The sequence below is a fragment of the Carassius auratus genome, chromosome 43 (genome assembly GCF_003368295.1).
Source record: "Carassius auratus strain Wakin chromosome 43, ASM336829v1, whole genome shotgun sequence".
Lineage (NCBI taxonomy): Eukaryota > Metazoa > Chordata > Actinopteri > Cypriniformes > Cyprinidae > Carassius > Carassius auratus.
Genome location: NC_039285.1, coordinates 7693787 through 7718721, shown reverse-complemented (window position 1 = coordinate 7718721; position 24935 = coordinate 7693787). Strand labels below are relative to the sequence as shown.

General features: G+C 39.0%; 1 protein-coding gene across 1 annotated transcript in view; it reads right to left on the bottom strand.

The window, feature by feature from the left end:
- Window positions 1–361: 361 nt before the first annotated feature.
- Window positions 362–24935, bottom strand: part of LOC113061601 (multiple C2 and transmembrane domain-containing protein 2) — a 42450-nt gene continuing 17876 nt past the window's right edge. Inside the window, exons 18-23 of the mRNA XM_026230853.1 lie at window positions 13707–13826; window positions 10964–11005; window positions 5545–5654; window positions 4601–4710; window positions 3897–3994; window positions 362–1064 (exon numbers count right to left, since the gene is read on the bottom strand). Coding sequence (XP_026086638.1) covers window positions 996–1064; window positions 3897–3994; window positions 4601–4710; window positions 5545–5654; window positions 10964–11005; window positions 13707–13826 — 549 coding nt within the window. The 3' untranslated portion in view covers window positions 362–995. The remainder of the gene's footprint in view (window positions 1065–3896; window positions 3995–4600; window positions 4711–5544; window positions 5655–10963; window positions 11006–13706; window positions 13827–24935) is intronic.

The following is a 24935-nucleotide window of genomic DNA, read 5'->3' as shown; positions in this document are numbered from 1 at the left end:
TGGTAACACTACAGAGTGATGGGTCTAGTAGAGAGCCATTAGGCACTGGAGGTGATTTTAATGAAAATGGGAGACGCTAAGTGTGGGGTATGGAGTGTATATACTCACTCACTCCCTCTCTTCCTCTCTCTCAATCTCCCTCCCTCTTTATGAGAGATGAGCTCTCTCATCTGGACTTTGTTATTGTCAGCGAACTATAAAAGCGGTGCATTAGCTGACTGCTCTGGACAAACAGGGACTTGGATGTTTTCCTCCAACAGTGACTAGCATCCTCTTCTGAAGTGTGGGCTGGTGTATCTTTTTGACAAATAACACAGAGTTAAGGATATGAAAGAAGAAAAACACATTTCAAAAGTCAAACTTTTCAGTCATCTTCGTTTCATCTTTATCTGCTGCATACAGTAAATGTACAAAACAGGGAAGATGCATAGAATAAAACAAACAGCATATATAATAAAATAACAATTCTTAACAGTAGGATGCATTTGCATGAATAAAAATGGTACATGGCATTTAAAACAGCTTGAATGTTTTCCACCGTATAAACAACTTTATCATAAATAGAAAATTTTTCCCTCATTTATATATTCCCTGCTGTAAACAAACAACAGGAAGCACGTACAGGTATGTGCGCTGTTTTGTGGCTAACTTTTCGTTTGTTAAATGAACCAGAATGTGGTCTCTAAAAAGACATGAATATATGAAAAGGCTGTGTCGTATTTCATTGCATTTCAGCGTGACCACATGCAGAGGCTGGTGATGCCCATCTTTACCTTCATATGCTCAGACACAGTGATCATGCGAGTTCGTGAGGGGCAAAGGCCCCATCAGGAGGGGCCCCTCAGACACACACACACACACAGAGTATCATACAACCGATAAATACACCTCAGTGGAAATGTGGATGATTTGGCACTCGCACGGCACATTGTAACTTAAACAGACCGTGTCTTGAAACGCCATCCGTCCCTTTCATCCGACACGTCCGTCGGGTTTCAGCGCAAGCGTTTCTTCTTCGGTAGGCCCTGGTTGCCGGGCTCAGCTCTTAGCTCGCTGTACTGCACCTGTAAAAACAAACAGCTCTTTGGTCAGACACAGGTAATCGGAGCTGAGGCCCGCTCACGGTAATGGCTCCCCTGAGGAGAGCCGGTGCAGGGGGAAAGCCAGGCGGGTGCGGCTGTAATGAATCATGTTTTAAACACAGGAGCAGAGGGGATTAATCACAAGGAGGAAAGATTTGAAAAGTCAAGGGTTCCGTACCGACACAGTGGTGACTACACCACCCCCACCTATAAGGGAACGATACCGGTTGAGGAGACCCGCTGTCTTAGGTCCTCGCAAACCGAGGAGTTGCGAGCTGTGTCCTTCCTGAGAAAAGTTTGTTCAAGACTAATTATAGCAGCTTGTAGGCAGGAGTAAGTGCCTGTACGGCTTCGGCTGGGGCATTGCGGTTACAGATGATCACACACTTCCCCCGTTTCAGATGAACATGCTGTTTACTTTACTTAAAGCAGATAGTGAACTTAGGTTGGAGGTGAAGGTCGTCATGATGAAAGTAGAGTTTCACTGAGGTTTGAGAAACTGAACAGGAAGATTTTTCCTGCAGCTCATAGCATTTACACGTTTAACTACTAGACTGCAACTACATGTATTCAGATTTGGCATTTAAAAGATAAATACATCTTCTGTGCATTTAATGAGAATTTGCTATATGACTACGAAGTCAGTCCTTCTCTTTCAAGTAATAATGTTATGATTTGGCATGTGAAAATGATCATTTTTAGCCCATGACTAATAAATGAGCCTATGTACCAAATTTAGGTTTAATTCCAGATGCATTCGAATTTCAATTACAAACTTGCTGGTCATTCAATATAAGCAGCCAACCAAGCTATTTAATATATATTTTTAGACAGAACTGTTAAAGGACATTGTACATGGAAAAGTATTATAGCATTTTATTTATAGAAAATGATGTAAAATGTTCTCATATTATGTCAGTATTCAAAAAAATGCATTTATATAATTTACAATTACCTTTAAATGTATAATAAATATTTATTTCAGTCAATCTTGCAAACTTCAGAAAACCCAGAAGAATCAAATTTGTATGGTTCTTTTTTAAATTATTTCTAATTTAATAAATATTATGTAAAATAATTGTACATTTCATTACAGCATGTTATTTACTTTCTTTAAAATCTTTCAATTAAACCATGTGACGTGATATATATTGGCTTTATATTGGACATCAGCTCTCTAAGATATGAGCATTTGCCATCAGATAATCCATATTGGTCCACCAATACTCAATACATATCATCATAAAAATTTTGGTCACATTATCGAGCCCAAGTGCTCCAGGATCATAATAACCTCCACAAGCATTCCCTATGATTTTGCTTTCACAGCTATGAGCAACATCAGCTTCTGAAAATTGCATTAAAGGCATTTCTCTTGTTCAGGCTGAACAACATCGACAAATAATTGAATACAGCATGAGGCTGATAGGACTCGAAAGCGTGGAGAATGTGTCCAAATGCTTTTCTTGTTTGTTGCTCCTCTAAACAATAACCTGGAGGTGTATCTGTAAGGTAGGGACTGCACACTAATTACCAGGCCCTGATTAGGAGAATGGGAGATGGAGCACAAGGGAACAAAGAGACGCGGCAGCCTCAGAACATGAAACTGTCCTCAGAACTGACAGATGCTGCTTATTTTAGGACAGAGGGCCACTGTATGAAGTCCAGTTTTGAGGGTTTGTGTTTGAAGAACAGCACAGGCACTAATTGCCAAGTCATTTTCGGAACCGTGAGACAGAAGTCAATTTGAACTTTTGTAACAAGCTGTTTATTTAGTCAATGCATTTTTAGCATAATGGTTTGGACAAGTTAAACTTAACAGGGACAGCAAGGATTTGCATACCTTTTCTGTCTTTACTGGTATGCTTAATGACCACTGTGCCGTTTAACTGGCATTTAGTTTTTTATAAAGTGACATGCATTTTTTTTCCTGCTAAAGATCATTCCGTCTTCCCATTTTTGGTGCGTTCCATTTAAATGAACAGCAGGCAGTTCATCCAACCAAGGAAACATACTTCAAAAGGCTTAAAAACTCAGCAATGGTTTCCATCTTGTTTTGCCAACTTGCTGATTCCACATGCCAAAACCAGTGTGTCATGCTGGCTTCACCCAACCACACAGACATATGTTAATGTAAAGTTTCAGAGGTTCATCTAAGCCAATCACTAAAGCTCTGCAGTATCTGAGCAGGACAGGAAGCACTGACAAAAGTTAAATAGCCTTTTTGATGGAAAAAAACATTCTATGCAAAACACTTCGTGAAAGCAGGACCCGCTTTGTATCCCGTCATCAGAATCTCACTCAGGGTCCAAAAGACGCATCCCCAGGCTTATGATGTAACCCTGAATGACATATCAGCCATGGATAATGTTTCATCACATATGGCGCTCAGCGGGACGGCGTTGTCTCAACACTTCATTAAGTCCTCCAACCTGATGTGACGGGGGCCGCCACACTGCCAGTGTGCAGACACCGACCCCTTAGCCAATCCCCGAACCCTCTACAGCACCCTTCTTTCATCACAAGCCGACAAAACTGATAATCAGGGACAAGGCTGAAGCGTTACGGCTGAGGATAGATCAGAGCAGACCCCATCCAGGCAGCCGAGTGACTCCATCAAGACATGCTGGGAAATAATTGGGCCGGGGGCCGCCTTTAAAGGCGTGAGTCCATTAATAATCAAACACAGCCAGAGGAAATATCCTGGGTAACGCTTGGGAATTCTGTTAGAGCAAATAATGCAGACATCTTCAGGGAATTCCTTCCTTGTCTCTGTCCCTCCCTCTCTCTCTAAATGTAAAACTGGACCCTTACCTTTTGAACATCAGAAGGCACCCTCTTGAGAAAATCCAGTATTTCATTATTGTCAATGGCATATGGGTTGACGAGCTTCTTGGTAAATTTCTTAACACCTGTGAAAACAAGCGTGCATTAATAAACTTATCCACCGCACATGCACGTATCTTACTGACAAAACAAACCTTGATCCAACAAACATTTGTCACTTTGTCTAATGTATGACATTTATACTGCTATGTGATTATAAGTGCATATAAATGAATACACACTGTCTTTTATACGGTCATCACAGTTCACACTACTGCTGTATGATGTCTTGTAACTGCTACAGCGACATCATTGAGCCGATATTGCTATAATAATAGATACGGTTTAAAATATTTCTCTCGTACTGTACATACATCATCAAACTTTCACAAGTTTACAAAGCCTCAGACAGAAAAGGTACAACTGGCCTCCCCAGCTAACATTGGATCATGTTCATGATTCTAATCAGCCGTCACAGATAGAGTTATGTAAATGGATCACTTTTTAAATAGCTTTCGTCAGGCATCAGTAAAAGAGTCGAGCTCAAAGCTCAGAGACAGTAAAGTGTGATTCTTTCTAAAACACCTCTGCATGACTTCCATTTAAAGGAAAGTGGAGACAGCTTAACAGCAGCACTGGAGTATCACGCATGATTGGGTGAAAGGGCTACACATGGCGTCTCACTTACTTACCCCACGCTAAAACGATGTACCGCAGTGGGATGTAGTACAATGCGGCAGTCGCCAGAAACAGAACCAGGCAGGCCAGGAATGACAAGAACGGTACTGACCAGTTGAACGTGCTGTAAGTGGAGACACAAGTCAAGTTAATTTACACACACAAATTACATTTACATACTGTACAAGTACAAATGTACTATATTTGAATGCATGTACTTATTAACAGTCCAGGTTAACATACACCTTACAAACAATTTTACAAACTGTTGTAGGTCAACATAAGAATCTTAAAATCAACACAAAATTTGACAGGTAGCCAATGCAAAGTCTATAAAATAGGTTTTATATGATCTATATGTCTTGTCCTAGTCAGAATACGTGCAGCAGAGTTTTGTACCCACTGAAGTTTGTTCAAAATAAATCTAGATGCTCCTGCTAACAAGGCATTGCAATAATCAATTCTAGAGAAAACCAGAGTATTGATAAATTTTTCAGCTACAGGAAAAGGCAGCATGGACCGTAATCTGGATATATTTCTGAGATGAAAAAAGAAACTTTAACAGTATTACGTACATGAAGATCAAATGTTAAATTAGGTAAACGCAGGTTTTTTAATTTAGATTGGAACTTTATAACAGAGCCATCCACATGCAAGGCTACGGGTTTCACCCTGCGTAACTGGTGAGGCAAACCAATAAGCAACACTTCTGTTTTATCACTATTTAGACAGAAAATTAACAGACATCCAATTTTTGATATCTGTGATACAGTTAGAAAGATGTGAAGCAGCCATATTTGAATCAGATTTTGAATGAGTGTATAGTTGGGTGTCATCAGCATAAAAATGAAAATCAAGACTAAGAGACCTCAAGAGTTGGCCAAGAGGAAAAATATAAAGACTTATGAGCATAGCTGCATACGAGCTACATAAGAGGTATAAAATGCTCTGTTCTTACTTTTTCACTCTTTCCCCAATGCAAGCCACTTCATCTAAAGTGTTCTGAACTGTAAGCACAATTTCTTGAATCATGTGGATTTTTTCCATCAGTCCTTTTTTCTCTGATTCCTAAAGAGAAAGAAAAAAAAGACAGCGACTGATGAGGGAAGTGAGCTGCAAGAAGCCGACAAAGGAAAAACAGTTTATTTCCAGAGTGCCATCACCAGTATTTCATCTAGTCAATGGCCTGTAATGAGCTCCTCAGATGTGAAAATGTGTCAGCCTCTCCTCCAGAGCTGTCACGGATCTGGGAGTATTTCAGCATTCGTCAGGCGCAAACAATAAAGGTGCATCACAATCAAAGATTAAGCGGAGGAGCAAAAAGATGTAAAAATGGCAATCAGAGAGCATACAGTGAGAGAGGAGCTCGGGAGTTCTAGAACGCAGACGGCATAAGACACCAACTTGCAAGGTCGTCTCATCCGCGAGTCTCTGCTGGGCAAGTCTTGGCTCATTTCCTGGGGTGCGAGCTTTTTCTAGTACCAGTTCTTGGCGTACAAACGCTAAGAGTAGCCCACCTTATGGCAAGATTGAGTGCAGGGTTGAAATCATTGGATTTATCAGTTTCTGTATCTGAGCTCGTGGGAGAAAGATTGCAATGTCTGAGTGTAATCCTGTTATACAAATCAATGTTTTTACTTCTTGTAAGACAGATGGGAAATCCCATTGTCTTCTTGTATTTAATGCATCACACAGTATAGGGTCGCAGTGTAATTCAGAGACATGGGCTAAATGGACTTTCGATGAGAAAAGAAAAAAAAAGAGAGAGAAATTCTGTATCATTTTACTTAAAGAAGATTGCCAGGGTAATCTAACGTCCAAAGCAACATGATCACATCAGAGATTCCTCCGATATAAGAGCTCATGAGTATAGTTCTCCAAAGGGGCAAGAGAAGAAAGAAAAAGAGAGAGAAACAAGAAGCCCTCACATCAAAAGGAGAAAATAATGACAGGAGAAAAGATGGAGTGAGAGAATAAATGAGAGTATGGGAGGGGGGTGAGAAAGATAAACGTGTGATCGAGCACTGTATATGTTTGTCTAAGCGACCGTCCCCCAGACAGCTGCTCCGGTGAGTCGACCCCTGGGAAAGCTCAGCCCAGACTCCCCACTGTCACTCTCCATTCGGTCCCAGACACAGGAAACCATAGGAAGCCATTCATGCCTCCACTCAGCACAGCCCCTCTACTGCAGCCACACACAGCATGTCCTAACATAGAGACTATACGATGTCAATCAAGAGAAAATCAACATGCCTTCTGTTATGAGACATTTAAAATCCCTGCTTTGTGAGGAAAGTGTCAAAGGAGGATAAAGTGCAGAAGAAGATTTATTCTTTCAGTGTATCAGCTGTGTTTGAAATCAGCTTTTTGCTTAATGAACAGCGTGACTCTCAACCAACCACAAGAAAAATGAACTTAGAGTGCTCCCAAAAAAAATTTGAACACTGAAGTCACATATTATATAACAAAATATCAAACCAAGTGCAATTGAATCAAAAAAGTCTCTTTTCGAGCTTTATTATTTTAATTTGCTAGCTTATTAAAATAATAACAATAATGAGCAAGTATTTTTTTCTGGTCTTTTCTACAGCTCATAAGTGAGATAATAAACTTTGTTATTTGACAGAACAGATATATCCCAGCCGACATATGACCGACCTTCAATGTTGAAATGCAGTTGAAACAATGTCAGTTGTTCCTTCAACATTGATTGATTCCAATGTTTAATGCTGAATGGTTGAAATTTATATAAACTTATGAGCACAATTGAGCTTGAGTGAAAGTATAAAGTTTTTACTTTCTTATTATTTTCCCAAAGCAAGCTACAGTACATAATCTGAAGTGGTGTAAACTGTAAGATAATGAAAGATCTAAAGTAAGATAAGAATACTAAATAGTTATGAGCTCCACTTGTGGTTATTCTGCAAAGACACCTTACTTAATAAATCCACTTCAAAGTAACTTGGAAAAAGAAAAAGTGACAGGCTAAAAAAGTGACATCAGTTCCAAAGGCCCTTTTGTTTGTCTATTTATTTGTTTTGTTTTGATATTTTGTTATCTAATGATATTTTTAAGTGTGATTTAAGTATCGGAAATATTTCTTGGGCCACTGCATGTTAGGTAACATTTGTCACAGATTGCTTTGGTACGGCTGTATGGTTTGAAAATAACAAACATCAGATATTCAAATAAAAGATGACAGTTGCTATGTTTCCATCTAAATTTGCGAATTAATAATGAATAAATCACAGTTTCCATTCAGTGAGTCAAAGAGAACAAAATCGTCACTTCCTGATAAACTGGAACTAAATATCTCTAAGGAAACTAGGTGAAGGCACTGAATATAATATAATTTTCATATGTAATAAATTACTTGCGCTTCAGAAAGAGCAGACGTAACACAATAAATGCGGTCATTGCTTTTAGAAGTGGATGCCTGCTGTTTGGGAACGGTCATGTAAGACGGTAATTATACAGAAATTCTTTGATGACAGGCTTTCCTCGGGCATTTCAGAACGACCAAAACAACATATAGATGCTTTGAACGAGATCCGTCCGCTGGTTAGTCAAGTTATCCTGTCTCATAGTGTAAAGTCACATGACTTTTTCAATGTGCACGGTGGAATTTATTCGGTAAATGTGTTTCCATTGTAGTTTCTGCAATTTTTATTCCTGTGCGAATACGTTTATGCACATTTTTTTAATTTATGCACATCTTAGTGCTTCCATCCAGCATTTTTTTTATGGGATAATCCAAAATGCGCATAAAAATAGGTGGATGGAAACATAGCTAGTGAAAGCATTCATAGAAAAACAATGTACAAGTTTTATGTAATTCATCTCCTTGAACTCCCTTGAAGTCAAACATCCTTTTTTCCACCTCTGAGGTGGAAACAATTTTTTTTTGCAGAAATAAACTATTCAAGCTACACATCTACTGATTAGAAAACCTGTGTCAGATCATATTCTCAATTTAGATGAAATTGTCAAATAACTTTTTATGTTGGCTTAATAGGAAACAGATTGCACAAAAGGCGAACAGAAAATGCAGTTTCACAGGGATGCTCGGCACAATCAAAATACTGCAAGGCAGGGTTCATTTAACAGTCATGTAATTGGGTAAATGGCGTCAAATTTGAATATTCATTCAAAGCTGGTGCAAATATTCACGACTCACTTATTCCACAATGGAATAACCAAAAGAATGCACCTAAATAAAACACCTGTGTTATTGGCCAAATGTGTTACAAATGGGTTTGTTAAAGCTGACAACCGCAGTACAAACAAGCACAAAATGCTCAACGCTCCCAAATGGATGTGTCACAGGATTGTGCACTCTGGAATACACAATGATTATGACATCAACACTCTGTCCTTGTGGTACATGCTGAAGGTGATGCGTTAGATGTGAGGGGGAGAGGGCTCGTGTGTTAGGAGACCACCGATGGTAACCTGGGGTGGAAGAAGGGGGTCAGCTCTCTGCCTGTCTAACCAAAGCACTTACTCTTAGGTGACACTGTGACCAGGGCCAAGCGAACAGGGCCTCCTGGTCATATAGGACACACATCCAGGACTTGTTTTCTTTTCTATCTTCTTGTTTTCTGATGCCATTAAACCAGTGTCTGTGTGCTCAACACTATTGATACCGAAAGCCAAAAGAAAGTTACATGGCAGCACATGATTTGTAAATTTCCCTCTCTCTCCCAGGACAGATTTTTGCTCATAGAGATCTTTTGTGTATTATTTGAAGTAACTGCGTATCCTAAAGTAACGCAGCGTATCCTATTGGCTTTCTTTAGCTTAATTCCATTGCATCTGTCCTGCTCGGCTGCAGGTTGACATATTCACATCCTCCAGGGGAAAACACACCGAAAAACGGCTGGTAATTGTAACCTTCTCAGAGGGGACAACGATCCTTCTCCAACCCCAAAACATGAGCTGCGATGACTTTGATAGGAAGTGTAAAGCCAGACTGTTTGATCTGCCTGCATGATACCAAAGTCAAAGTGAAAAAACTAAACAGGACTTTTGAAACAAGCCACCTTCAATTAGAACTGACAACTTAAAATAAACATGGACGTTTTGGGTAATTAAATAAATGAAAAGAGATATTTCATCTACACAAGATGTGAAAGGGTGTAGAAACATGATATATCTCTCTAGAAAAATACTGTTGATTCTGATACTCGTAATTATAATTAATTAATTAAAATAAATAATAACATCTAAATAAATAAATGCACAGGCAGTCCAAGGTCTAATTTTAACTGCTACAAATGTAATATTTCAGGCTAATTATAAAAATAAAACCGTTTAAATTAATATAATTTTTATGACATTAGCTTAAATTAAATGCCACATATTTATAAGACTTTTTTATTTCTTTTTTCTCCCTCCAAGATATATTACAGTTGTTTAGCTGCTGGGCATAAGCTAACGTGCTTGCACACACATATCATGAGTTTCATCCGTGAATTATCTGCTTGGCTTGGATAGGATTTGGAAGAGGAAGCCGTTTTTAACAGAGGGGTTCCTCTCAACAGATGAAGCTAGCCTGCGGTCATCCTAGCAGAATATATTGAGCACATTATGGATATGAATCCTAGGCCCTAGACGTACAGCACAAGGGTCAGCGCTCAGAGATGCGCATTTCCTTACATCCAAGTCAGAAAGCAATAACGCATCGTCTTCCTGTTAACCCATTCTTCTCTGAACCAGACAGCGCGGACTAAAATGATTATGAGCCTGCCCTGCCTCATTATGAATTTATTCGGCATTCAGATTTTGACCAGTGTGACCATTTGCCATCCAAATGTGCCAAACAATGAAACCATACCAGCTTAGATTTTGTTGTTTTGCTTTTCTAAATAAAGACTTTTTTGTACTGTTTCTAATGACTGTATATTTTAGGAATAATCGGACCTAAGCAGATATGGGGGAATTTGTTATAAGTCTAATAACTCATCATACACGTTAAAAAATAAGATGCTAAAAGGGAGAGTTGAACTGCAGTCCAGCCTCCCTATTTAGCCATGCCTGCCTCAAAATCCTTACACTGCCTCTATTCCCCAGCGGAAGGCAAACTTCAATTAATGATGCCGTTCTGTGCTTATTTCTGCATTTCAAAAGGACCACAGCAGCTAAATCCATTTGTCGTATGAGCAGGAATTCCCAGAGGACTGGTGTGAAAGTACTTGAGGGAAAATGTGCTTGCTGTATCGTCTGTCCTCATTTTGAATGTATTTAAGCTGCGGTTCTGAGTTAAATGCAGTATTAAAGTTAGAGCGAACAGTCCATCTACATAGGCAGCACCCCAAAGAGAGGCTCTATAAAAGTCAGTGGCTAATCAAAAACCATGCATGTCACCAGCGAAATACCTTTTCATCCTCATCCTCGTCCTCGGCCGCGGACATGTTCTCCTGCAAAAGAAGAAGAGAGAGATAGAGAACGGATGAGATTGAGACACATGTGGGCAATGGAGCATTTTCTTAACAAACACCTCGTAATGAAACCTCCGCTTGTATATACACCCCCATTGGGAGAGGCCCTGTTGCCGTGGCAACTGCCTCTCGGGTGACCTCGCACAAAAGGAGGAGGTGAACGAGAGGGGCCTTCCTCACAAGAGCGATGTCGCAACCAAGCAATCTCATTTCTTCACAACATAAACATGTGCACACACTCACACATGCACCTGAAACCGAAAGGAAAGCATTTCATCTGAGCCGTTCGGGATCGCTCTCTATCAAGTCATCCCTTATCCTTCTAGGCTATTGAAAGTTAGCGTGGTGCTCTGTTTCTGCTAGGCCGAGGGGTGAGCATGAGGTGATGCAGGCTTTAACACTGTCAGAGAGCGCAGCCCCACCTGAGCCTGAGGTATGGCACTGAGAAGGGATGGTGGTGTACAAAGAACTGCTACACTCGGAGTAAAGACTCAAATGTGCTTTATACAAGCCACTGGAAATGAAGGTCACTCAAAGTGTGAATGCTATGTTAAAACTCACAACCAATGGTGATTGGAGCATCTTAGACATCTTAACCTTTGTGAATGTTATGAATGGGAATAGACAACATGATCTAATTATGATAGACAGACCATTTCACTAGTTCACGCTTACATATAATTAGCTGAGGTATGGTATACGTATTTGGCGTGCTGTCCGGGGAAGGGCTCCGAGCTCGGGAATGGCCCAAACCTAGAGTACCCCCCTTCCCCGTCTATTTATAAAGTGAACTCGAAGTGAGGAGATGGGGTGGAGGAGGAATGCTGATAAACCGTCAATGGATAGAGGTAAGTCAGCGATATTTATACTATGGGATTGATTACTTGATGGTTAGGCTAAGTATCTGACGCGCTCCTCCCGAATCTTATTAATACAATTACATTTAATGTCTTTAGAAATGTTGTAAAAAAAATATGATATTAATTTCACTTAATGACTCAAAAAACTTCATTCTGAATGGTCAATCAGCATAATTCAGGTGATGGTTTAATATACAAGGTGTACATCCGGTTTACTTGCTGTTTTTTTGTTTTATGTCACCCCAGTCTCATTCTTGTTACATAATGAAATAGTTTCAATTTAAATTAATATTTCATGTTTGACAAGTAGCCATATGATAATATAATAGTATAATATACAATAACTTTTAGTTTTACTATTATTAATGTTATATAGGGCTGGGCAATATGGAAAAAATATATAACTTTTTTTTTTGTTTGTTTGTTTTTAGAAATATCACGATTCAAAATTTTATCACAATTCTTTGTCATGTTGGTTTTACTATTTTGTAAGTTGTCTGAGCATTACAGCCAAACAAATTTACCTATTATAAAGACAGTCTTTCAAGGTAACAAAAAAAAAAGAATGGCAGATATTTAGGCCAAAGAGGGCGAAGATTTTTATTTTTTAATAACAAATATTAGGGGTGCGCCGATCACGATCGGCCGATCGTTAATGCGCATCTCGTCAGTAAAGCCGGTTCTCTAATCAGCGGTAAATTCCATTATTTTTATACATTTACTCACTCAAAAGTGGTTTTAAACCTGAGTGAGTTACTTTATTCTTCTGAACATAAATGCTATTTTAAGGATTGTAGAAAACCAAACAGTTGCTTGTCCCCAGTGACTTCAATAGTATTTTTTGCTACTATCAAATTCAATGTGGACCAGCAACTGTTTGGTTACCCACATTCTTCAAAATATCTTCTTTTGTGTTCAGCACAAGAAAGAAATTAATACAGGATTTGGACAACGTGACAGTGAGTAAATAATGACAGAAATGAAATTTTAGGGTGATCTATCCCTTGACAGTAATGACAGTAGGCTGCATGTTTAATAGGCCTACTGTCCCTTTAAGACATGCACGCATCTAATATACAGGCACATATACGTTTTTCTCTACACTGTTTACTTTTATTTTAGACATGACTAACTTGGGTCTACATGTAAACCTTGTGTGTTTTGACAGTATTAGCGCAAAATATAACTTTGTTCAATAATCAGGCAGTGTTTGACAGGCTTTGAGTGTATGCTTCGCTCAGAAAAAGCACAGGTCAGCACGTGAATTAAACATTTAAAAGCACATGCAAATAATGAGAGAGTAACTCTACCGCCGAGTTAACACTGCTGTGAATGCATGTAACGTTGTACAGTATATGACGGAGGCGCCAGGACTGCAGCTGATAGAATGTGGTCTCTCAATCCATTTGCATTAATCAGAATTATTATTATTATTTTTCTATTTATCACAATTTTATTTACCATTTATCTTAGTTTAAGTGATTAACCACCATATTTCTTTCACAAAATCTGTATATTATAATATTTGTGAAGAATCATGTGACACTAAACAGTTATTTTAAATTGTAATAATATGTCACAATATAACTTTTTTTTACTGTATTGTATCATATATTGTTCATGTTTGACTGTGAAAAAATACAAATTACAACATACATTGTATACTGTAGACAGAACATCTATCATTTGCAATCATTCATCAATAGAATCTGTGAGGTTTAAAATGGATGCTTATTTCTTATTCCTGTGATAGACCACCAGTATTGACTTATTAGGGACGATTTCCTGTACAGCTGAGTGGGCGACATCACAGCACTCACCAAGTCCTGACTGTAGCTGGCCATGCCTGGTGTGATGTGGAAGTAGTTCCAACCAACGAGCAGGAGGAGGAAGAGAGGCAACATGAACAGGTCCCAAAGCCACACTGTCACCACAAACATCTAATAAAGACAGAGAGAGAGAGAGAGAGGGCATCAAACAGGGTATGAGAATCACAAACAGCACAGTTGGCAATGCTGCCCACACATATACATTTCCTCTAATATGTATTTCTGAGAGTTTACAAGAGAAATTAACTAGAAAATAGAAAGACTTGACACAGGGACAGTAAACCTCATCATAATAAGAAAACTGTTGTATAAAGCTGTATCCTAGCATCCCACAAGACCTTCCACCACATCATAAATGTGCCGGTGACAGCATCTGTGTGGTGTCCATTTGCATCGATTAACACTGTGCTGGTGCTGTGTAATTTGGACGTGACAGAACAGAGCATCTGACTGAGTGGTCCTCCACACTGCTCGGATGTACTGCATTTCAAATGCTTCTTGACTGTGATGCATTCCTGCTGCCTGACTGATAGCATGCGAACACGGATGCTGGAGGGCTGGGTGTAAAGTTTTACCAGTGCAAAAAGAGACTGTTAACACTTAAAGACCCCTGGTAGAAATCAGATAAATAATCCTTCAGAATTCAATAAGAGAATTAGGTGTGCAACACCCACAGCTCGGCACCGCACCGCACGTTACTAATTGGATGGCTGAATTTAAACCCAGCTAGCAGCAACTTAATGAGCCTGAGAAATATAAGACGACACGCACAGGGACCACTGTACATTCGGAAGAAACATTATTATATATATATATATATATATATATATATATATATATATATATATATATATATATATATATATATATATATATATATATATATATATATGCTGTCTGCACATTACAATTCAACCAATCTGTAACAAAACATCTAAATGTAAGCAGGTTGTGTATTTATGCCAGAACATTTACATCAGTGTTCTGCTACTGTGATGTAATAAGTGTAATAAGTGATGCGTGTTTTCAAAGAAATCCAGGGAAACAGTATATTGGTACATTTTCAGTGTACTGGTATTAGTTAATATTTGGTATACCTTAGCTGATTTAGATTACCTTTGCCATCATCTTCATACTTTAAATTAGCTGAATATATATATATATATATATATATATATATATATATATATATATATTTCTGTTTGTGTACACAATAAATAAAACTATTTGGAAACAGAAAATGCTAATTATACAACAGGAAGGAGGCACACGATGATGATCTCAAAAATAATATATCGGTCAATATCTGTGGTCTATCACTGATATATTACATACAATTAATCTGTAAACATAAGAACTAAAATATGAAGATGATATTTAATAAAAATAAATGGTAATTAACACTTTTGTTTAGAGACCAACTCTCACTATTAAATAGTTGCTTATTAGCATGCATATAGGCAGTTTATTAGTAATCATAAAGCATGCCTTGTTCTGCATGTCTGTATTTTAGATACTTTAATCCTACTCCAAACTAATACCTTACTTACTATTTATGAGCAGCAAATTAGGAGTTTACGGAGGCAAAAGTCGAAGTTAATAGTTGGTTGATAGTGAAAATTGGTCCCCAAACTTAAGTGTGACCAAATAAATTAGTAGAGTTTATAATTCAAAATATTATTATTTGCACTACATCAGTGTATTAAATCACAATAAAGTCAGCACAATCATCTATGTAACCTGAATTTAAATCAATAAATCTGAATTTTTACACCCGTTACTACACCGCATGTGATGCATCAAAAGCCAATAAAACCCATTATGATTCATTCTCTCTACACTGGACGCTGCAACCTCAAGCTGTCGCAGAGCGATGCAACAAAAACTGTGCCCGAGTTAGCCCTGTTTCTATTGAAGGTCACGAGATAGAGCTTGTACGGTTGCACCTACACAGAACAACAGGCTTGCGTTTGCATGGCATGCTGGAGGCTTGTTAGAGATAATATGTTTGACTTAAGTTAGTCGGGGCCTGCAGGCCTTACTTTAGCTGTAGTACAGTACCAGCATGTTCTTGTCAAATCAGCCAGTGGCCAGACATGGTGCTCTGGGGGCAGTCTACCTACTGCCACTATACCACACACACACACACACACACACACACACACACACACACACACACACACACACTGCCACCAGGGATATGAGAATTGTGCTTAAATGCACAGAGCACTTGGACAACAAACCCCACAGGCTCAACAACAACAGTGCACACATCTGGGTCTTTCTTTAATTATTCATTACAAATTTAGTCACACCATCGAAGGAGATGGGCTGAATCTCTTTAACTCCTTATTCAATCTGCTAGCGCACAGATTCAGGCTGAAAATCGTATTATAGCTCGTGAAGGTTGAATACGAGCAGCATCCCGTTGTAGTGGTTTCCACTTTTGGGACCCCATGCAGAGGGGCCCGCCTTCATCCTCACCCTCAGATGAACTCTAAGGGCTAATCAACAGGTTAGCTGTCATAAGTGATACCTTTCAAAGAAGCTGAGGTAGAAAGTGAGCGAGGGAGAAAGCTGAGATTGGAAAACCCTGCAGACAGCCCAGCAGGAAAGTTGAACCTGCTTGCCCTGCCTGCAGAAGCTTCTAAATTAACTACTAAAATCTAATTGCCTGGTCCCTGTCTTCCCATGCGAGTCAACAGTAGGAGACCATTCATTTGCAGCCTGGGAGTCTAGAGAGAGGATCTGTCACAGGTATTCAGAATCGTCCACTAATGCACATTTCCGCTCAACTGCTCACAGGCTTGATGGACAAGATAAAAGCACACGGAGGTACAGTAAAGTGTCTAAATGTAGCATCTAAATGACTGGATAAACAAAACCTGTCTGAAATTTGAGTCTTGAGCCTTGAGTTAATAAGCAGAGTTAAGCAACTGTATTACTTTTTTTAACCAAGTATATCACAGTCAGTGTTGCCATGTCCACTTATGTGTATTAGGACACTTTCATGTATAAATATGGGCAAAAAGATGGATTGTTATGTTTTTAGTTTTATTTCCAGAAAGTAGTCGTGTACTTGGGCTTATCTGGTGAAGTAAGTGAGTTATTTTGGGCTTGTTTTATCAGACCCAGTTGATTGTTTTTCTAGTGAGATCTGGCAACAATAAGCCCAGACTTTGGGTTGAGCCCAGACCACACAGACAGCAACTCAATATAAAAACTTCTGATGACACACAGCTCAATATCTCCAACATTGTGAGTTCCTCCAACCCACAGAAAAAAAGCATCACACACAAGACAAGCATGTATACAGTGCAGAGAGTCTACTGCATTGATGTCCAGTGTGTTTCTGTTCACACAGAATAAATACAAGTGTGAGTCCTGGTCATTAGTCAATTTGGTTAAATAATGCAATTATCAGTTCATATATGTATATACCCTTTTATTAAGCAAAGCTTACACACATATCATGTTTCAGTATGAACCTAAAAATTGTTTAGATTGAAATATGTTGACTGTTCATGGAGGAAAAGATTACTTTTAATTTTCTAGAGTGTTCAGTAGGTGATGGAGATGCTCTTTCTCCTCTCCTCAGGCACCAATAAGGACCACCAGAAGACCAGCTAGAAGGGGGTTACAAACTGCCTGATGGATATGTTTTAGTGTGCAGCTAATATGATTGAACTAAATGTATTTCTCACCAGACGATCCCCTTGTCAGAGGAATTCCTATACCTAATAATAAAACACTCAGCGATTAAAAGTGTGAATAAAATAAGTCCTATAGCCGAAGCCAGGCTGGCAGAAGTACACCACCCACGCTCTACAGGGAGGGGTAGAGGAGAGCTATGGCAGGAACAAAAGGACAAAGACGCCCTCACTAAGAGTTTATACAAGCCTGCAAATTGATTAAACGGCAAAGGGGTGGAGAGAGGCTACCAAATCAGACTACTTACTGACGGAATAAACACAAGTGGTGTGGAGGGCTGGGAAACAACACTCCACAGCTACTGCTAAATGTAAACACGCATCACTGTGGGAGTGCAATAACCTCCATCCATCTGAATTTCAAAGTCAGAACATGTAGGAAAAAAATTAATTATATATATATATATATATATATATATATATATATATATATATATATATATATATATATATATGCTATGTTCTGTATACAAGCTGTACAGTGGGGTTCAACAAGTCTTGAGAGCACTAGTGAAAATGCTTATACTTAAATTGATTTTTATTTATTTTTTTCTTCATTACAGATCGAGTCACAAGCACAAACATTATTTACGTTGAAATGATTAATGTGAATTTCAGAATGTATTTTGCTTTAATTACAGCAGCACTCAAGCTGCAAGAATCAATTACGATTGATAATAACAGTTTTTTTATTTTTTTATTGACCCCAAACTTTTTAGATATACTGTAATTAGATTTTGAATCCCAGGTTTTAAATATGGTTTCAGGATTTTGGAACCCACTGTGTTTTCTGCATTACGTCCTGTGTACAAAAGAACATAACACTGACTGGCTAAAATAACCCAGAATTTATAAAGGGAGATTAGTTTAGCTAAAAGCATAAACACAGCAAGGGCTGGGCTGGGATCATGTCCTATAAAGTTGGTGTTTGAATCTGAAGCAGTCGGGAGTCCATAAATACTTAAGAACTGAACGGACACGTGGGGAGAATTAGCAGGATAACATATATTGGATTGCTGTAAGATGCATATGAAAAATGCTAAACTGTTTTGAGTCATTACACGGTCTCAGTGGGTTTGATTTTTGTTACAATTTAGATTTGAGGTGAATTAATAAGATATTAACCAATGTCTTCAATGACTGAGGTACACATTTTTAAGAAGCACTTTACATGGTTAACTTTGTTGTGCATCTCAGAGCATTAATATTTAAATTTGTGAATTTCGAACAGTGGGAAATCTATTATGTGTGTATCCTCTCAGAGCAAGTGAGCTCTAACTAAACCATGAGGGGAAGTTTGAGTCTCTCTTGTGTGCCTCTCATGTATTTATCTTCCGCAGCAGCGAGACGCAAACAACTGCAGCAGTGCCAGCCGGCTTTATGAGGGTCAGACGAAGGGCCGTGGACGGATGCCAGATTACATGAACGTATCTGTGCAAATCTAACAAGGCTGACTACTGGCTGCAGGCTTAATGCTTATGATTGTGTTCGAGAGAGCTGATGAAACCGGCAACTTTAATGTGAACAGAGGATCCTTGCAGCATTGCCACACTTTTCCCTTTCTCTGGACATGGTGTCTTGATTAAAATACAGAAAATTTTAACAAAGGCAACAAAGACAAAAGAAAGAGCTTGAGATGCATGGGAAGTTGTGTAAGATCAATAAGAGATGCTGTGGTCAGATTGGAGAATTTAAGGATTCAGAACTGTGCAGATGTTGTGACAGCTATCAGACTCATATTTCTAAACTAATATATCTACATTTAACAATATCTGTAGTTTACCAAAATCACCTTACCATCTACATATCTAAGACATTCAGGATTTAAAACTATGCAAATGATCATGCATGAACGATTTGTTCTTTGCATGCGTCACGTGACTAATGAACAAAAGACTTGGAAGGTGAACTAATTAATACAGTTTTTTTTTTCTTACAATTTATCTTTGATTCACTTATTTGGAATATGAACAAATATTGCTCATGTAAACATGCATGAGGTATTTGGCTTTTGAAAGTATAACATTTTAACTGACTTGAATAATGATCCGTTTATTCATTTTGCTGACTTCGGTCAAATGATACAGTCAGTAAAAAGATCAGATCACTAGCAAATGTGCAAAAGTGATCATGTTAATATTTATATAATATTTTGTCTATATTAAATAATTTCTGTTATTCATTAATATGCCCATCTGTCCAGACCAGAGACAAGATATTCTTTTTTTTTATATATATACCGTATTTTTTGGACTATAAGTCGCACCTGAGTATAAGTCGCATCAGTCCAAAAATACGTCATGATGAGGAAAAAAACATATATAAGTCAGACTGGACTATAAGTCGCATTTATTTAGAACCAAGAACCAAGAGAAAACATTACCGTCTACAGCCACGAGAGGGCGCTCTATGTTTTCAGTGTAGACTACAGGAGCACTGAGCAGCATAGAGCGCCCTCTCGTGGCTGGAGACGGTAATGTTTTCTCTTGGTTCTTTTCTCTCGGTTCATGTCAAATTAATTTTGATAAATAAGTCGCACCTGACTATAAGTCGCAGGACCGGCCAAACTATGAAAAAAAGTGCGACTTATAGTCCGGAAAATACGGTACTATTATAATATTACAGCATATCTGGCTATTGTAGATAATATTAACGATCATAAATTGTTACAAATTATTCTGAAATTAAGACAATTATATTTTATTTATAATTTCTTGTAAATAATAATTAATCTAATAATTCCCAATCGTGAACCTACTGAAATAGATGTAGCTGTAGCATATAATTTGTGTTGGAATGTGATCCTATAACCACACTGCAGACTGCGAGTGTATGATACATGTTTGTGATTCACAGCAACAGCTGGCTGGACTGTGGCTCATGTCCTTATCAGCGGAGCGCTGGAGTGGACTGTGCGCCCAGAGAGAAACAGGGCAAGAAAGAGAGTGAGAGAGGAAGAGATAAAGCCTCTCTGTAACCGGCGGTGTCGAGGCCAGCGTACAGAGCCCTGTGGTGCCTGTCAGCGACTGGCATGTCGACCCCACCCCGGCGCGCTGGCCACCAGTGTTTAATCCATGTTGGAAGCGTTAACATTCAGCGACCTCACGGGTGACAGATCTGCCATGCGAGCCTTCTCCCCTGGGGCGGGCGGCACCCAGAGTGTCAGCTCAGCTCACGGAAGCTCAAACACGCATGCATACGTCACGGCCAGCCTGGGGAGAGTTGTCCTCTGTGACTGTGGAGGTGGCGAGCGTGTTAGTGTTGGTCATTACAACATGCAAATGCACACAGACATGTGCATCAGGGTTAAAGACGGAGCATGTTTGTTCGGCGGCACAAATAGGCAAAAAAGAATGCAGCCTGCAAGCTGTTTAGCTAAAGCATGTTTATGCACAGATGGAAGAAGAATATTAAAAATAGGCACAAATTATGCAAAGCAAACAATGAATATGTAAACACGCAAAGCGCACATTCAAGTGAGTGATCAAAAATCTACACTCATAGGTAGAGAGAATAATCATTAAACAGACGGATGAAGGAAGGAGGTGTCAGCGTGAAGGATAAGAGGGATGCGCACGGGGTCAGGGCAGACTGGGTGTTGAGCCCCAGGAGCGGTACAATGACACAGAGCATACACATCTCAATAACAACACTGACACTGTCAAATCTCCAGCCATCACTGCACTGTTAGCGGCCGCTCAAATCCAGCGCTTTAATTATTAATCCCTTCCTCCAGAGTTTCAGGAAGAGCCCGTGCACATATATCACTATAAGAGTTTGCCCTTCTGTCATACTCGCCGCACAGGCTCCGTGACAGTTTTTTAAAGCCCACGAGGCACACAGCGGGACTCACACACATGTATGCACACAGTCGCTTCAATGTAGCGGTCCAGGGAAACTTACCGAGTGAAGCTGAGGGACAAAGAAAACCCAGGCAGACAAAGATCTAACACAGAGACTAGGACTGTCAATCAATGAAAACATTTCAGTGAATCAAGTACATGTTATGTCCATAAAATAATCAAATGCATTGCATATTTAAATATTTGGTGAGGAAAGCCTCAAATCACGGTAATTTAAGGGACATTTCAGCCCAAAAAATGAAAATCCTTTCATTGTTTACTCAACCTAATCAGTATGACTTTCTTTTTAATGTGATATAATAATATCAAATATGATGGATTTTGAGACATATGATGCATTTATTTATTTTGTCTATAAAGTAGAACTCCGTGGTAACCAAAACTATTTGTGTAAAACTATTCTGAAAGATATCTTACAGTCGTTCAGGTTTCGAACGGCATGAGGGTGAATAATGACAGAATTGACAGAAGGCATTTAAATGTAATTTTAATATATTACTGTTGGATGTTGTATGCAAATGTTCTCTTCGATGTATTGTTTACTCTCATCCATCACAGAAGTATCAATATAACATAAACCTTTATTATTATTAAATTGCTACATTTAATTAACATTTGTATTTTCTATTTATTTATTTATTTATTAATTGTGATTGCTCAATTTAAGCATTCAAAGGACATATTTTCGGTCGGTCTCGTCCTTAACACCCTACTTTTTTTTGACTAGAAAGATGGACAATAAATTATTACACATGTTTACGGATTGTCTAAGGCAATTATATTGTGCTGCTTTAGTGTCCAGCACCATAAACAGTTCAACTTTATAGACATGTCTTAAGACCCCATAAGCTACGCTGGCAGTGATCTCATAAAAAAAAAACCTTACTCAAATGAAAGAAAAAAAAATCTTTGTTAGGAAATTAAAGTATAAATTTTTTAAGTGCATATTTTTAATGTAATTAACTGTACTAAATTAACATTAAATGGACAGCCCTAGCACAGACAGGAGGTGCAATACAGCAAAACCCATCAATTTCAGAAGATCATTGCGTTTTCCAGAGGACATTACACGAGTTAACTGGAATAATGAATCAGGTCGTGGAAATACTGGTAATCATTCTAATCCTGGCTTGTCCCAGCAAGCCAGTTAATAGCTTAGACGGTGCCCGCCACTTTATAGCGTTCCCTCAGGACCCAGGAACCTGCGCAGACCCCGTCCTGCTATCATGTGGCACTGGCCATTCTGTTAGACAGAAACAGAAAGAGAGAGAGAGAGAGAGAGAGAGCGCTCGGTCACAGCTGCCAACTGTGTTTACAGCTGCACGGCATCAAACATTCATCAGATGCCATCTTTACAGTCTGTGATGTGAAGCAATCAGCATTTCACAGCCTGTCAAATGATGTCGAAAGCGCTTGCTACCTGGCAGTGTCAAAAAAAAAAAAAAAATTTTCACACACACACACAAACACACGTCTAGGTTTTCTTTTCTAGTCCAGACTACTGACAGACGAAGCAAGCTCATATGTTAAAATATTAATTCTACTTAAATACACTCTAATGACAGCAAAGCTCCAAATCTTTTTTCCTCACCCTTCGTTCCCTTTCATCTTTCTTGAAAATGCTTGAGACTTTAAGAGTTCAGAAGCAGCAAATTTGGCCAGTTAATGCCTGGGTAATGCTCATTTAGCCTGTGGTGGAAAGTTTTTGGAGTCTGTTTGCTCTGTAAGAAATTACTTTGTTTAATGCTTTCCATCAGAATTGTCATCGGCCTGCTCTCGACTCATACCTGTTCTTATCATCGGCCCCTGAAAGTGTGTGTGTGTGAGCATGCATGTTTCGACAGTGCTGTAGCTCCATCTACAGGCCAAAGTGAGACGTGCAGCAGGGAACTCTGTGTAACCCCTCTGCAGTCTCCTCTGATGTATGCCACATTCATCTTTCTCAGTCTAAGTGCAAGCCACATCTAAAAAGTGGTATTTTATAAAGATTTTATCTGTCACGGCCCTCTTTCTTCCACGCCTTGTAGTTGTCTGACTTAAAAAGTGCTTTTTCTAGGCTCATTACTGTTGCATAAACAAACAATAAAAATACGTAAGTATGTGAGCAGTCTGTCTGGTTACGAGCGCGGCTGCATGCTTTTGGGAGATATATCTAGAGTTTTTTTGCAAATGCATATTAAGATACTCCTAATGAGACTGGTAATGTTTAAAAACAGTGCCTTGGGTGGACATGCATGAAAAATTTAAAGGAACATTTACAGGGGGATTTATGCAACTTAACTATATGTTACATTTCCCTCCTTCTGAGGTCCAATCAAAGATTTCTTTCCAAAACAAAGAATAAATTATTATACAATATAGAAAAGTTGTGCGCATATATACACATGCACCCACACACATACAGTATTTCCCACTCTCCACAGATCAAAGCTGTGTTTTGCAAGACGGAGTGTGTATATGTGCTCTGCTGTGTGCAGGTCGGGGTGGTGACCTCTGGGATTTCCAGCACTGGGGTGGGAGTGTGTTCCGGGAACAGGCGCTGCCTATGCAACCTACAGACCTGGACAAAGAAACCGCAGCACCGCAAATGCATTATAAGTTGTGTTCAGTGTAAAAGCTAAAGGACAGATACTCCACTGACTCTATGAATAATGTATTGTAATGTATTTTAAATATATGTTTGTAAAGTGAATAGTATCCTCTCTTCACTGCTTACTTTGTGTACTACATTCCAAGCATACAGGCCTGCATTATAAATTAAACGGCTGACATGACTACGATGACATGGATTGGATGAGAAAACGTAGAGAGAAAAGCACGATCTCCTCTAATTATGCTCTTTTTAGAGACAAGCATCTGTCAATGTCTGAATCTATTTCCTTATTACCGCAGCCTACAGATATACATACACCCATACAGTGAGAGAAAGACAGATATGTGTTTGTTAACCCTTGAGGGTAACGTGCCGTTTTATAGATGCCATGCAATATTTATGGTAATTAAACATCATGAGAGAAAAAGTGAAATTGGTCTTTATAGCCAAAAAATTGCCTAGTTGAGATGCAACCCTCAGCCTGGACGATTTACACAGGTGCCCTATTTTCATTTTTCCTGTCATCTCCATAGCTCTGCATCACCTGCACAGCTCTGAACGCAGTGGTGTGGAAACAGGCCACATGCTAGTGGAGATGAGATGAGGTTCTTTCTGTTCTCAACCCAAGGTGTGCAGACAATGATAGGGCCGGCAACAGGACGTCCCACGCCTCTTCCCAGATTGATACCCCATGTCCTCAGGTGGATGGGTGCACACACCTCCAATGACTCCCCTTCGGGGGGCACTGCTCATTCCAGTAGTGGGCCGAAGCGGCACGGGTGATCTGCATGGGCAGATTACACTACAGCTCCAAGAAAGCCTCTAAAAATAACTTGTGCTTGTGTGTTATAGCATGGCTTAAAACCTTTCCTACTTGGCTAAAATAAAACACAGCACTGCATGCTGGGACACACTGGAAGGGCTCACACATTAGAGTTTAGTCTGTTTACTGCTAGCACACACTACCTACCATTCATATATTTGGGAGCAAATTTTTTTATTATTATTAAATTAATTTTTTTATTAAGCAAGGACACATTAAATTAAACAAAAG